The 16,938-nt window shown below is 39.9% G+C and overlaps 1 protein-coding gene across 1 annotated transcript in view; it reads left to right on the forward strand.

The window, feature by feature from the left end:
- LOC123774016 (cortactin-binding protein 2) overlaps window positions 1-16,938 on the forward strand; it is an 87,173-nt gene that overhangs the window by 18,024 nt on the left and 52,211 nt on the right. The window contains 2 exon segments of the mRNA XM_045768091.2: window positions 597-713; window positions 14,318-14,338. Of these exon segments, the coding sequence (XP_045624047.2) occupies window positions 597-713; window positions 14,318-14,338 (138 nt within the window).

A 16,938-nucleotide genomic window follows, 5' to 3' on the forward strand; every position in this document is an offset into this window, starting at 1 on the left:
ATGAATCGATGTCTTGTTTTCCATATTTGACTTCAGGCCATCCTTCCATGTGGATCTTGAGTTCTGAGGCTCCAGGGGAACCTATCTTGCTGTAACCTGAGACATCCTCAAATGTTCAAGAAGGGTCACACCACACACCTCGATACAGTCCTTGTTTCACTGACTTTGATGTACCAGTCCACATGTAGTTCTTTATTTGGGCACCAGTTACTTTGTTTTTAGTTGTTTTTAGTACTATATGGGAATGCTGCTGTTACTCGATTTATCTTCAAGGTTTTTCTACCAATGTTTAATTTCCTCGACTCTCCTATGCTGTAGAATCTTTTGTTAAAATATTCTAACTGCTCAGTTTTTTAAATCTGTAATTTTCTCAGATGTAATTTTCTATTTTTAACTCTTTAAAACTAAATACTGTAGTATTAGTTAAATAATGGAAATAAATAACCACTCATTCAATATTGTTACCAAAAAACTTAGAACTCTGTCAATATTATATTCCCATAGAACTGTAAAATTTATCAAATGTCCCTCGTGCATAGATTTTCCTGTATGTCTTAATGCATAGCGTGAACAGCCTGTGTGTTCTTTCCATTCAGCGCCATTCTCGGGTGGTTGCAGAGCTTGAAGAGGAGAGAAGGAAGCACGAGCACGATACAGCTCAGGGTGATGACGTAACATATGCATTGGAAAAGGACCGAACACGTTTAAAACAGGTGAGCAGAGTAAGCTTCAAGAGCACACTATATAGTACTTATAATAGAATATTTACAGGGTTCTTTAGCTCAAGTACTTACTCCAATCACCTGTTATACTGTATATCCATATGATAAGGATAAGTGTTGCATTATAAACATATTGGTTATCCAGCAAAGCAGTCAGCATTAGCAGATGGACTACAAGGTTTAGCTAAATCTTATTATTCTTGAGATGCCAGATGGTAAAAAAAAAAAAGTTTTAGAATTGAGAAGATTTATATACTGTATTGTACTTCTAGCAAGTTATATATTTTTTCTAAATTTAATGCATTCCAATCTGTTATGTTTTTCATATAGTTGGAATTGGTAGCCATTAGTGTACCCCCTTGGTACACTAATGTACACTAGCATTGGCATAATTGGCTAGTTTGGTTATTGAGTGAGTGGTTTATTGACTAATTGAAATGCATGCATGTAATTTACATGCACATTCAGTCCATGTAAGTTCTTAGATGTCCTACTCATTTATGGTTTCAGCTTTGCCCTGTGCCCCCTTCTGTTTTCTCCTGTTAAAAAAATATATATATATTCCTGTCCATCTAATCCACCTTACCTGTTCCTCTTCAGTATCTTGTGAAGTGCAGTCATATCTTCTATGATTCTTCTAGTGTTTCTAGATTGAGTAACCTTAAGGTGTCTGTGTTAAATTAGCTCTGCTTTTTTTGGATACTAGTCTTGTAGCAGATCTCCAGACTTTCTCAGTTGTCTTGCTGTGTTCTAACGAGTCAGATTCCATGCCAGTGTTGCGTATTCCAAGAGTGGCCTGATGTATGCTGTATATAGTGTTGTGAATTTTTTTTTCAATTGTGTTTCTGCTTTCATGGCAATTCTGAGTTTTTCTTGATTTTTGCATCATTTAGAAATAGAGCCAAATAGGATTATGAAACAAGGTGTTGTATTTCTTTGAATTTTTGTTTATTTTTTTTGCCTATACATGTTAGTGTTGTCAGTCATTGAAGACTTTGGTTGTTGACTCGACTCGCAATGAAGAACTCCTGGTTCAAATCCCTGAGTAAGACAGAAATAGTTGTGCGAGTGTCCTATCTCCCTATGCCCTGTTCACCTAATAATAAATAGGTATCCAGGAGTTAGTCAGCTTGTTGTGGGGTTGCATCCTGGGAAGGGTCAGTAGTTCACACTTGAGGGATAGGGGAACGAGACTTCGATACATGCCTAACATGTATATGTACACTGGCTGTCTGTCACCCAACACAATGAATTATTATTTTGTCTTATAGTTGCAGACAAATATTTACTTGATGTTTGCATGTTTATTGAAATTAAGTTTATTGAGGTAAAATACACACAAAGGGATGAGGTAGCTCAAGCTATTCTCAGCCCGTTATGCATGTTTATTGTAAAGCTAAATATTGTGAGCTTCATCATTTCACAGTACTGTATGTTAATAGATGCTTGCCCATCCTGTGAGAGTGGGAAGGGAGTAATGGAAAGACTTGCCTAAATATTGACTGTGTACTTGTGCATGTTTCTATAGATTCTGATTTCTCTTTGTGCAGTTCACTGGCCTTGTCTATAATTTTGTTATGGCCTAATCAATTTTAAGAATTCTTTTATCTTTGTTTCAAATTGCAAATTTATCATGCTAACATTAGGAACATTATCATGTACGGTATATTGCAGTGCTTTGCTGCCTCGGTAGCCTTTTACGCATACGCTGTGCTGGACGTTGGAACATAAGCAGGTAGTGCCTAAATACAAAATAAATTTAAATACACATAAAGCAGCATTAAAACTCGACAGGTTGTATTTGTTTAAATTCAACTTAAAATTGTAATCTTAAATTTGCTATAATATAAAACTAGAAATGCATGTGTTTTGCTACACCCTCATTTTGGACTTTGATATATTAATGTCTGACTTTATGACTTGCAAGTAATTGTGCTGGCAATTACTGAAGAGACTTGTGGTGGTTGATGAGCTCCTATGTGGCTCTTTGCAGTTGATTGTGTACTGCCATCACTATCTAGCTTTAGAGGAAATTTGATGTTCATTTTAGATCTTTGATTGATCCATTATCACCAGGAATGTATGCAATTTCTGTGGGGAGCTCCTTCGGCTTCCTGTAGCTATCGGGCTAATATGCGATATATTAGATCAGGGCATTAGTTAATGGAGTTTCAGCCTACCGGGGACCAAGAGCCAGAACCTAGCCCCCTCAGAAAGGCACAGGGAGTCCCTGGAAAACCCCAATGAGGTTGGGAGTTTTCCTTATCTGCCATCAACCGGGGTTAGGCACCCAGAAAGGTAGGCATAACAAAACAGACCCCACATGGTAAGAAAATTGTAACCAAAAACTGAACAGAGAGGCAGAACTCCCTCAAATCCCAAGGAAGCGGGCAAATAATCATACGTCGCCACGTCGCCGCCACATCGCTTGTCTGCACAACCCTCCCCTCCCCAGGAGGGGGTATGAGTCCCGGACCCCACGCGCCTGGCCACCCAGCAACTCCAGTTCATTGGCTAATGCGATCCGGGACGGCGTCAACTCTGACCTCGGTTTCCTGGCAGTGTTTTGCCTTAGTGGTGTCCTCTGCTGTTCTTGGTGTGGTGGCCAGGTGTACTTAAGTGCACCAGGGTTTACGTCAACCTTCCCTAAGTACCCTGTGAGTACTACCCTTGGGTGTTAGGGTCATCTTCCCTGGTGCCTATGGGATGCCATTTTCGTAGGGCTTTTACTGCTCGGCATTTACCCTGCCCTTGGGGCAGCTGGGGTTTAGTGGCCCTTGTTGGCCTTTGGTAGGGAGTGGTATTGTTGCTGGTTGGGGCATCAAGGTGTTGTGCAGCCAGCTTACCTATACAGTGGCTGGTTCCTGTTTCCTCTGGGGATATTGCACTTTTGCGTGGGTGTTTTACCATGTGGGGTCTGTTTTGTTATAGCTACCTTTCTGGGTGCCTAACCCCGGTTGATGGCAGATAAGGAGAACCCCCAACCACAAGGGTTTTCCAGGGGCTATTGCTCCCTGTGCCTTTTTGAGGGTGGCCAGGTTATGGCTCCTGGTCCCTGGTAGGTTGAACTCCATTGACTAATGCCCTGATCTAATGTATCACATATTAGCTTTATTATTATTAGCAGATTACATTCAATGCTGTTTTTTTTTCAATTTTTGAGGAACAAAATGAAAAAATCAAAAGTAATTTGTATTCTTAAGAAGTGTACTCAACTCTAGCAGAATTCCTCCATAAATAGGCAGTAGTTAATGTAAAAAGATTTGGTAGTCCATCTCTAATACTAATTGCCACATATTGTTTCCATAAACTTGTATTTTGCTTATTTATTGAATGGTAAATATAGAAGTTTGATGTTTAGTATAAGCAAAGTAATGCTTTGGATATATAATACTGTTCTAGAAAGGTGTAAAATGTGTTGGTGTGAAAGTAGTCTTCTTTCTTTTACTTCAGTTAAACTAGCATAAAGAAATAGCTTAATTCTGTGACAGGTAAATCCAAATTCTATAGGAAACTAACTAGCTGACCCATAGAAGCACTACTGTGGAACAGGTAATGAATTTTTTTGATCAATAATGGATTTTTCTGGGAGGGCTTCATCAGTGGCTTCTTGCTGCCAAATTCTGGATAGCTTCACCCATTTTGACTAACCAGTCCCTTGCGAGTCTTAAGAAGCCTACCAGTGCGAGTCATGAAAAGTCTACTTGAGGCGAGAGGCATAAGAATCAGTCTAACTGAAAGTAAGTCACCAGAAAGGTAGGACAGGCAAAAACAGACAACAGAAAGGTAAAATAAAAACCTAAGAAAAACAAAGGGGAAAAAACAAGCCCAAAAGAAAGTGGTATAGGGTAAAATGGTAAAAAATTTTATGGTAAAAAACACAGAAAATGGGCAACCCAGCAGATGCACATGCATGCATATTTTTGCTTCACATGCATGCATATTTTTTACATCTTGTGTGGACTTTCAGAAACGGTATGCTCTGAGCTGATTGTGCCTAGGGTTAGCCTTCCCTCGATGCTCACTAGTGTTGCCCCTATACTGACAAGGTTGCCTACCCTGGTGGATTGGGTGTGGGTTAGGGAGAGTCTGGTCTTCTATGGAAGGGGCCTTACCCTAGGTAGTGCATGGGTTTTTTGGCTCTTCTGCGAGGCTTAGTGGTTGGATGCTGATTGTTTTTTTTCTTGGTTATGAAAGCATGGATTTGTGCATGCTTGTTTATGTCGTCCTGCTCATGCCTACTGGAGCTGTGTTGGGTATGAGTTCTCAACTTAAAATTCTGGTACCAGTGTTTTCTGCTTGGGTTTTAAGCCTTTTCGGGTGTTGGTAAACTCTTTGCAGTCTCTGATGTGGATCGGTCTACTTCAGCTGCTCTCGGGTGCAAGTTTCCGAACGCCTTGGCCCTTTATATTTTATTTTTAAATAGTTCATTATTCTACCTCTGCTATGTGTGTTGAACTTTACAAAACGATGCAGGAGACATGTGTTGTAGTTTTAATTTTTATATTTGAGCCCTAAAGGAGGCCTGGTCGACAACCGGGCCGCGGGGGACGCTAAGCCCCGGAAGCACCTCAAGGTAACCTATCTTGGAGAGAGGGGGGGTTGTGGGAACTTTGGCTTGGGGATGGGTTCTGTATCCCACTTCCAGTCCCCCTCCCAACCCTCACTGCAGGCCCTGTCTGCCTTTTCCTTCCCTAGGGTGTGGGGATTTTGTATTGTTTTGGTGTCTCGGGTGGCTTGTGCTTTCTGGGTCTGTGTTTTCCACGTTTTTCCTTGCTGCTTTGGTGTCAGGCATGAAAGTTCTGGTTGGCCATTTTGTGCATTATGATTTGGATTGGGGCGGCTAGTGTTTTAGGCCTGCTAACGGTTTTCTTTGCTCTGGTCTCTGCCATCTTCTTGGTCTTGGGAGTTTTAACTTAGTACTTTTGGAGTGTTGTTGAATCTTCCTGGGGAGTTGCTTCTTCAGTGTTCAGTGGCAAAAGGTAATGAGTTGCTGTTTCCTGCTGGGGCTCTGCTATCCTCTTTTTATCAAGGGGGGGGGGGTGTAGTTTGAGGCTTGGTTCCTTCCCTTGGAGGAGGTGCTTTTCTGCCTATGGTATCTGGAGTAAAACTTTCATCTACCCTAAAGTCTTCCTGTTTTTGGGATTCCAAGGCTAGGATGGTGGTCATGGAGGGTCCATGAGTCCTCTCCTACCGCTTGGTCAGTTGGATTTTATGCTCCCCATTATTTCTCTTTGGTATTCTGTTTGTCTTGTGTATTTTAAATTTTCCCCTTTCCCAAACACACCAGAAGATGTGTTGTGAAGATGTCAGTGCAGGGGGTAGTGCTAGCAGGCACCTGGAGAAAGACCCCAGAGTGCATGCAGCCTGAAGCACAAACCCTTGCAACAAACCAGAGAGAACAAATGCATGAAGCAAAAAATTTAAATACAGAACAAGGTTCAAAGTAAATGGCCCCCCCCTCCCCACAGGAACACAGCCAAGGATGGCCAGTATTAACTTGAAACAGAAGGGGCTTGCTGTGTTTAAAACTTAAATATCCGAAATAGTTCTCGGCAAAAGAATTAATTAGGAAAGCTGGCTGCATGCAATCTGGATGCCAGGCCACCTAATGGTGGCATTCGGTACTTAGCTTTGCATTAATTTTCCATGTTTCTCTTGTTCTGTGTGAATCATTTGTGAAGACTTCGATCTTTGTTTACCCTCCAGTTGTCTGTAAAGCTTCGCCGGACTTTCTGGATACTTTTCCGGTGTGGTGGTGAATTGTCACTCTGAGGGGCCTACGTTTTGGCTCTGGTCCCCAGTATATCAACCAGAATTCTTACATTTGATGTGGCTGATTTGCATGGAGCAAACTTGGTAAGATAGCTTCAGGGAACCACCAGGGGCTTGTCCAGAAAGAGCATTTCATTACATTCAACCTGGGGTTTTCTTGATCTAGGTCAGTTCAGGTGCTGGTGGCATTTCTTGCCACAGTGGCAGGGTAGAATTACTGTTGTTTCTTGTTACTTGTCGCTTTGTTGCTTTGGTGGTCCCACAATTTTTCCAGGTGCTTTTTCATGTTTGGTGGTTTGTGACTTTGTCCACCATTTGCTTTTGTGCTCTTAGCTGTGTTCTGGGCTTGGGGCTTCTGGGGTTCTAACAGGAGTCTTGGTGACCCATTACTTGGTTCTTGTGCGGGGAATGTCCTGTGCCTGTGTGCCTTTGGGTTGCTTTCTGCTCCTGTTTTGTCCTCTTGTTTTTTTTTTTACTTTTGCGCTCCTCCTACACTGAATGTTTTTCCCTTGGGTGTTTGTTCCGTGGAGAGATAGCAACAGGGAGCCACCAGCAAGGCCTTTCCAGAAAACAAGCATTGAATGAAATGGAATGCCTCTTTCTGGTGGGTTCCTCGGTGCCTCTCTGGACCTTCCCTTCTCAGTGTGTCTAATTTTTTAAAGTAAAGAAAATAACATCAGGGATGAAAAATTTTCAAGCACAAAAAGATGAAAGCAGTAATCAGAAGCAATGAACTGATTAGAATAATGTAATGAGCAGTCTTTTAATGCTCGATACCTGCGAAGGTATTCATTGTCTATGTAAATAAGGTTCCTGCTGGGATAGTTAATAAACAATGTTTGCAAAATAGAGTTCAGTGTTGATAAATGCCACATAATGAAATATAAAATAGTAAATAAAACCTGGTCACATTCACCTCTACAATTTATTTGAAAAGTTGCTGAAGAACTTGAGCAAGGAAAAACATATTGGAGGGTAAACCGTCACCAAAGGCCATAGCAAGAGAAGCCGATTTCAGATTTATGTTGAATTGCATACGTGGAGAAATGCTCAAGACATTAAAACACAAAAACCCTGCCCGAAATGCTATGCATGCTAGTGGCTTCACAAGAATATAACAACTCTTGTATACTGTATATATATATAAATAAAATAAATAAAAAACATGAGGTGTAAATGAGAATATGTAGCAGTTGTTGGCTGCCCTTATCTCCATCTGTTAACTAGAATGGCTGCAAAGACATGCTACTAAATGGCTCCCTAGAGTGGGGACTGGAGGTATAAGGTATAAGAGAACTAGTGGACGGAAGAAAAGAGGTGACATGATCACAATATACAAAGATTGTAATAGGAATCGACAAACTTGACAAGGAATTTATTTATCTCTGCAACACTGAGAAAGAGACTATAGATTCAAGCAAAGAAAATAAATGTGCAAAAAACAAACAAACTTGCATAAATTCTCATATGGAAATAGAGTGGTAGACAGATGACATAATGTAAATAAGAATATAGTTTTTCCAAAACTATTAGTAGTTTCAAAGTGTTATGTGATAGATTATTAGGAACACTGTGATTATAGGTCTTATCCTGTAACTACACTTGTGTAATTATACGCTCACATACACGTTTGCTCATTCTCGCTTTCTTTATACATGTTATCATTATCCTATTTACAACTTTCTGGGGGTGGGGAGATATCAACCTGGGCAAAAGAAATATGGGAAAAGATTACACTCACTAAAAGACATCCATTTACCAGATCTTTCAGTACGTTGTTACATATTGCAGATCATGTAGAATCGGCACTCATTATCTTGCAAAACATACTCGGCAGCCTCTTGGTGTTCATTCACACTCTGTTAACCGACTTGCTCCATTTAGCTGTACCCACTCTTGTTTGTTTACTAACAATATTTCTTGCTTCTTTGCATACTTACAATGTCTGTCCATCTTTTTTGTCCTTTCCTCCTACCTTCAAGTTGTCTTTAATACACACTTATTATCAGCAATTTAATATAACCAACCATGATGATCAACTCTTTTCAATCTTACATTTTACCAACTTTTACCACTGTACATCTTTCCTTGCCATTCATTATTCTAGCTTCCTAACAGCATAAATGCATTCCAGATTGTTCACTACTACATGCTCTTGATTTGTCATCCTTCAAGTTGTTCTCGAGTGAAGCTCTTCCTGTCTTATTATTCCTTAACAGTTTTCATTGCACCAGCTAGTTTTCTACCTTAACTACACCCAACTCTGCTCAAATTCCTCGTCAATGGAGCCCAGGTATTTATAGTGACAATTTTCAGAATTTTTCCATTTGCCCATATTTTACACGAGCTTTCTTCTTTCATCACCTTTGTTCCTATTAATTTTGTGTTGTTTTCTTACATATGTCTGTATAACTAATCTACATACATATCAATAATTTTCAGGTAAAAAAAATGCATTAATTGTACACTTCAAATTTGATTGTCATTTCAATTCTGTACTAAATTTTTTGTGCGATACACTAATTTCTCACTTTTTCTGTTATTCTTGCCTTGACCTTCCTTGTATCCCCATTCGAATAAAATTGAAGAGCTTACGGAACATAATATAACGCTGACACACTTCTACAATACGTATGTTGTAGGAGTGTATACTGATTATATACATACTGTATACTGTACAGAAGTTTAGTATATACATATACTGAGGAATATGTATCATTAACTCATAAATTTTTACTAAACATGATTTCTGTAAAAGTTCCCTGGTGGCTTCCTGAAGCTATCTTGACAAGATTGCACTATACTGAAAATCACATCAGTTGCAGAAGTTTGGTTTTGTCTACTGGGGACCAGAGCCAGAACCTGGCTCCCCACAGAGGTGCGGGGAGTGGGTGACACACTGCTACTCTATTGATAAAAGCCTCCAGAAAGTCCTACCAAGGATCAACATCCCTGTGGCCTGGTCTCTGACCAGGCCGCCTGGTTGGTGGTCTGGTCAACCAGGCTGTTGGATGCGGCTGCTCGCAGCCTGACGATTGAATCGATGCCTGGTTGATTGGGTATCCTTTGGAGGTGTTTATCGAGTTCTCTTTTGAACACCATGAGAAGCTGGCTAGTTATGCCCCTTATGTGTAGTTGGAGTGTGTTGAACAGTCTTGGATGTTTGATGTTGATTAGAGTCGTCTTTCAGCCTACCTGTTGCATCTCTGTTTGTCAGTAGTATTCTGCACATCCTGCCATACCTCCTGGTCTCAAATAGTGATATTTCCATGTGAAGATTTGAAACTAGTCCCTCTAATGTTTTCCATCTTAATTATTGTGCATTTCTCCTGCCTGCACTCTAGAGAATATAGATTTAAACATATTAATTGGTCCTAATAATTGAATGCTTTATTAAATGGATTCTAGCAGTGAAAGATCTTTGTACCATCTGCAGGTCTGCAATTTCTCCAGCCTTAAATGAGGCTGTTAATTTGCAACAGTATTGCAAAATACTGTTGCAAAATACTGTTGTCACTGCCTTATTTCACCAACTTCGAGGTCAACTCCGGAACTCTCAGTTCCTGCGATGGTGCTGGAACCAATCGTATTGGCATTTGCCTTTCCATTGAAGACTTTCGGCGCTGTGGAGAGGGGGACCTACTGCTTGGGTAACAGCTTCTCCATATCAACCTACCCTGACTTTGCGCCCTGGAGAGGCCACGCCAGACCGACAACCAGAGCGCAACCTCGCAGTCTCCTGAGACTGATTGATGCTACTACTACTACTATTATACTCTAGAGAGCACTAGTCTTGAAAAGCAGTCATTGGTATAGCATTTCTTGTTTGAAAGGTTCTTGTTTTCCAACCTGTCATTTTTCTTGCAGTTGTGACAGTTGTGGAGTGTGGCCTCATGTGTTGAGGGTTTCCACTTGGTTAGCTACCTTCAGGCCCCAGGAATCCTCCTGTGAGTCTCTGGCATAGTCTGTTATAGACTAAGTCTGTGAATCCTCTTCCTTTCTCCCCCCCCCTTCCTCCCCAGGGTGAAGGAATGATGTACAGGGGTACCTCGGTTTAAGAGTTTAATCTGTTCCTGGAGACAACTTGTAAACCAAAGCTAATTTCCCCATATAAAATAATGGGAAATAAATTAATCCATTCCTGACTACCCAAAAAACCTCACTTCAAACTAAATTTTATTCCTAACTCGTGCAAATCTACATTACAAAAGTATGTTCAAGGTATTACTTACCCTTGCTGATGACTCCTGTTGGCATATGGAAATTGGTGAGGAGAGGTGTTACTGATTGGAAGGGGAGTCTCCTTCCATTATAACATCAGGCAGTGAAGATTTTTCTGGAGTGCACTCTCTGGCACATTTTGCCTGCATACCACTAGGTCCTGGTTGTGGCTAACTGTTTGATTTCTCACTTTTCTCACAAGGAAACGTTCCATTGAAGATTGTTTTCCCTTCTTTGCAACACTTGTCTGTAGCGAGGCATCACATTGTCATTAAAAAGATCAATGTAACGGCCTACTACAGCTTTATATGGGTGATTCTTTTCAGCAAATCTTTGCAGTTCTTCCCATCCTGCACACATTTTCTTAATTAATGAGGAAGGGACATTCTCTGCTGCCTCCTCTTCCTCCCCTGAAGATTTGTTGTGCTGCCTAACTAGTTCAACAACACGAGTACTATTTTCATGCTTCTGAATGATCTCTTGTTTTTCCTCTATTGTCATCCTCGCATGCGATTTCTTGCCTTGAACCTTGAACGATTTCTTGCCTACTGGCTTTCTTGGGACCCACAGAGAGATATGTAATAACAACTTTTATGCTCAAATGGCCAAATATCCGACAAAAAGCTGTAAATCCTTGTGAAGAATTCAGGCAGGATAGTCACTGGGCGTGAGGCACTGGTAAACTGAGGCGCGATTGCCATGCCACCATGCGCTAGGTCGGCCCGTACGCGTATCAACAAACTCGTTACCCGATGCAATGCTCGTATCCTGGTGCAAATTTTCCGAACAAATCGGGCTCGTAACACAAAAAACTTGTAAACAGGGATGCTCATAACCCAGGGTTCCACTGTACTGTATAATAATGAATGATGTATAATTTCTTGCTACTTTCCTGTCTTCTTTGCTCTGTGTTTTGTCCTTGGGTACCTGTACTCACTTAGTTGTACTCACCTAGCTGTGCTTGTGGGGGTTGAGCTTCAGCTCTTTGGTCCCACTTCTAAACTGGTGTACAGATTCCTGAACCTGTTGGGCTCTTATCATATCTACATTTGAAACTGTGTATGGAGTCTGCCTCCACCACATCACCACCTAATGCATTCCATTGGCTAACTACTCTGACACTGGCATTCAAGGTTCTAAACTACTCTAACACTGGCATTACACAAGTTTCTGAATGCATCTACTGTACGTGTATTATGTTTGCCAGCCTTGCATATGCCGCTGATGATACCCTTTTGCATGTGGGCTTCGATGGGACAGGTCTGGTGTGATATCAACTCCCAGATCTTTCTTCCTAATTCCTTAAGGATTTCTTCTCTCAATTGGTACCTTGTGTTTAGCCTCCTGCTGCTATATCTATCTTCACTTTACACTTGCTTGAGTTAAACTCTAGTAGCCATTTGTTGTACCATTCCTTCAGTCTGCCCAGATCATCTTGTAGTCTCTTGCTGTGCTCCTCTGTCTTGATCCATCTCATAATTTTAGCAGCATCAGTAAACATTGAGAGAACTGAGTATTTCTTCTGGAAGATCATTTATGTAAATCAGAAACAAGATAGTATCTTCCAAGGCTTGTATATGCTTTCAGAGATAATCTTCATTCTTTCCATACTCTTGGTTTTATTATGAATGCAGATAGCAACTGCCTCTTTGATGTAGCAAAACCTGTACCAGTAGTTCATGAAAATGTTTCAATTTCTTGAGATGTCTTGTAATGCTTGTAGACACCTTAATGTCCAGGATGTAATTTTGCATGGAGCTTCTGTGTGAAACGCATCAAAATTAACGATGCTGATCTATAATGGAATGGGCAGCAGCCATTTTACTATCATAGCCCAATGTTATTTTTTATCATGGTGTTTTTATTATTTCGAGCTGATGCCTCTCCACCACATGCTGTAATGTTCGTGTATGTGTTCCGATTGTGCAATTTATTTGTTCACAGTCTCATAAATTTTAGTTGATACCCCTTTTCTGTATATTTTTTGCTTCTGAATTGGGGGGGACAGCAATTAATATTTTAATTACTGGTATTTATTTAATCTGTCTGTCTCCTACAGGGTATATAAAAAAGATCTGGTAAATTTGCATATATGTGTTGTATCATGTGCACTCTTGCATTTGTATAGATTTGTTCATTTGTATAGACTTTGCCTTGTCTCTCTAAAATGAAAAATCTGTCACTTGTCAGGCCACTAAACTGTAATTTGTAATCCAATTACCGGTTAAATCAACTTTTTTTTTTCTTGGTGTTAGCCCATCTCGTGTAAGTGTTGAGAAGCCTAATGGGAGTCTCGGTAGCACAGTACAGTATTGTGCTTCTTGGCTTGGTGGTCACATCAACAGGAATAATTCTCAAGGAAAAGTTCAGATGTTGTCAAAGGAATGTTAATGTGTAAGCACAAGGGAGCAAATTGGAAGAGACTTAAGTACTGTACAAGACAAGCCAAAAATTGGAGGGTTTACTAGACCATATGTAGCAGACCTCCAGTTTGGTTATAAGTTGAATATAAGTAGATGATATATACTTCTATGGAAGTGCTTCTATGGTTAATTATGGCTAGTGAATTATGTAACCAACTTCGATCTTATATTTTGGTTACAATATTAATTTTCTTTAGCATATGCAGACTTTCAGCTTGACATCAAAACTTTTATCAGAATTAATTACTGTAATATATTTGGAATTAATAAATAGTGTGTCAGCAATACTTTGTATGTAAAATTTGAATTGTAATTAAAGGCAATACTAATTGTTAATTTTTATGTAGTTAAAAAAGAAAGCTATGCTAATTGGATTTACTTTTTTGAGAGCCTGTTGTTTTAGGAAATTATTTTTAAAATTGTTTAGGCCAGAGACATGCTAGAATTTTGAATTCATAATATGTTAATGTCAAACACAACATTGGAACTCGGCAGCATCCAAGATTTTTGTATCCATAAGTTGGAAATAATTTGAATTTGCTATTTTATTGGCCATGGTTTTTTGGTTTAAATTTACAGTATTTTCTAATTATAACGTTGCCTTCTGTGTTCGTATTGTGCAAGCTTTAATGGCAGCTCTTGGATGTTGGAGAGAGCATGGTGCCAAGAATGGAAGATAAGATGCTCTGGGGCCAGATTCACGAAAGCACTTACGCAAGCACTTACGAACCTGTACATCTTTTCTCAATCTTTGGCGGCTTTGTTTCCAATTATTAAACAGCTAATGAGCCCCGAAGCACCAGGAGGCTGTTTATAACAATAACAACAGTTGAATGGGAAGTTTTCATGCTTGTAAACTGTTTAATAAATGTAACCAAAGCCGTCAAAGATTAAGGAAAGATGTACACGTTCGTAAGTGCTTGCGTAAGTTCTTTCGTGAATCTGGCCCCTGATCTTTTAATAAGTGGATTTTTTTTTTTAGTAGTTCTAAAACAGCATAAGTAGCAGTGATCTGTCATTTAGGCATTTTTTTATGCTTGGATTCCATGAGTGTTTTGGATTAAAGAATAGCACCAGAGTGTGAGGCAGTCAGTCCATTCTTGGCCATTCACCTTCTAATATGATATGCTGCATAACTACTATTAAGAAATGATAATGTTTGGGTTGTTGTTTCAGCCGGAGTTGAGGATGATAAAGGTTGGAAAACAACTTTATTCTATACATGTAGTTTTGTAGACCAAAATTTCAATAGTATTTTAAATTATTATAAGAGTTCAGTAATAGTGGATCAAGAAAGTTATTTGTGTTGGCTGCATGTTAAATGTTTGGGGGAAAAATTCAATAATGATGTTTCTTTAGTAGAAGGCTATGGATATGTTTCTGCGTTTTGGAAGTACCCTGTAGAACCCATAATCGGACAACTGGAAAATGCTGGAATGTCGACAAGCATTTTACTGTCGGCCCTAGTTGATTATCATCAAATTATCAGCTCCTGTCAAGTTAGCTCTAGTTTACAGCTTTGTGGACTTTATATTATTTTGTTTTCCTCGTGCTCTAGTTTTTATTCCTCGCGCATTTCTTGTTTCATTTATTTTATAATAAGACAATTTATATAATTTCTTAGATATGACATTTTCCCAGTGCAGTGGGATGGTCTCTATAGGGTCTCCAAACATGAGGTCAAGCCCATCTTGTGCTGCTCAGCTTGAACACAATTTTATGCTGTTCAGCATTTAATACTCTTGAACTTTTATGACGTGTCCTTTAACCTCAGTCTAGGCTCTTAAATATCCATTTGATAAATTTTCTTAACCCTTAAACTGAGCAAATTGTATATGTACAATTGAGGGTGTCATACACAATTTTAATATCCCTGGGTTACACGGGGTTCACATCAGTTTTCTCAGGGCTCTAGTAAACAGACACCATTTTAAAAAACCACCGTGAGGAACATTCCCGGGTTTGAGAGCCTTGGTGTTCCGTGAGCAACCAAGGCTGGTGCACACAGCATGAACTAACAGCACTGCTGTTTAACTTTTGAACACAGCATCACCTAAAAATGTCAAAACACATATGTTACTGCTATTATTTAGCGATGATAGTATTACAGAAGACGGTAATAAAAATGACCAGGATTCTGATAATAGCAGGATTGTGGTGATAATTAGTGCTATGCGTGGTATAGTGGGAGGAGTAATCTTGGTGAGAGGGGGAGGTGGCGTCGTCTGCTGACTGTGTGGCAACCTGTTACTGTCTGGACTCGTCATACCAGCTTAGCGGTTCACTATAGTTAACACAAATGTTGATATTTATAAATAACGTGTGTATTAGTGTAACAACAGCAAAAGAAGTATGTTTGGAGGAGCCATTTTTGGCGAGGGAGATAGCATCGTCTGCTGGCTGGTGTGTGACTTGTCATGCTGAATATGGTGCCCACTATGCTGTTTGGACACCATACCAGCTTAGTTGCACAGTTATGATGAACTAAACATGTAGATACTTTATATATAATGTGTGTATACAGTGTAATAATACAGTATCATAAAGAGTATGGTGGGGTGGAGGAAAGTTGGTGAGGAGGGGAGGGAGTGTCAGCTGACTGTGGCAACCTCTGTTATTGTCTGGACTTACTATACCAACTTAGTGGTTCATTATGGTGAACAAAACATGCAGATACTTAAATATAATGTGTGTACATAGTATAATAATATCAAAACTATTTGTTTATTGTTTGATAAACATCATAATTGAATCGCTAATCTGCACATTATACTTTTGAGTATAGCGATGGTTCACACATTTTATTATATAAATATATATCACTACACACTATTGAATAATATTACTGAAAAAAAAGAAAGAAAACAAAAATCAGAGACATTGAAATAGTTAGGTAATATCATCTTTGTGGCATCTCCTGCCTGACAGCACGGGTGAAGCTGACCGCCTCCGACACTTACTCTGTCAACTCCTCAATTTAGCCAGACTTCCTCGCCCCTATTGTGACCAAAATTTGTCGCTGGCCAAACGGCATCATTTATTTAAAAATTTGTAAAATTTCCATGTATTGTCTGGATACTATGGGATTTGTTTTTAAATGTGCGCAATGTCTTCTCATTCTATGTATACCCCACGTAGCATCGTGGCCCCGCCGTGTGGTGCCCACCCACGCTGGAGGCTCACTGTTCACGTGACCTCGCTCGTGACAGCTGCGGCCTCCCCTCGAGTCAAAAAGTTTCCAAATTGTGGCTGTTTTATCTTGGGTGTTTGTTGTTACCAGCTTTATAAACATGGCAAATTAACTTCCAGATGGATACTGATCAAACAAAGAACCAATCCATGACAAAAGGAGTGAAAGAACACAGTTCGAGGGAAAAGTTATTGTGTTCGTTGAAAGTATAGAAAAGTAAGACTTGTATGTTGACCAGACCACACACTAGAAATTGAAGGGACGACGACGTTTCGGTCCGTCCTGGACCATTCTCAAGTCGCACAATCGACTTGAGAATGGTCCAGGACGGACCGAAACGTCGTCGTCCCTTCAATTTCTAGTGTGTGGTCTGGTCAACATACTTCAGCCACGTTATTGTGACTCATCGCCTGCGTAAGACTTGTATGTTCTTATATGCAAATATCCACTTACAGAATTCTATTGCGAACAATTTGATACCAAATTGAACAATGTAGCATGAATGAGGTGAGAAAGCTGAAATGAGTATAAACATTAGTGTGAGGTTGTGTGCTCACGGACAATGCTCGGTCGATCATGCAGTGTGTGGCAGGTCGCCCCCCCAGGC

The sequence above is a fragment of the Procambarus clarkii genome, chromosome 10 (assembly GCF_040958095.1).
Source record: "Procambarus clarkii isolate CNS0578487 chromosome 10, FALCON_Pclarkii_2.0, whole genome shotgun sequence".
Taxonomy (NCBI): Eukaryota; Metazoa; Arthropoda; class Malacostraca; order Decapoda; family Cambaridae; genus Procambarus; species Procambarus clarkii.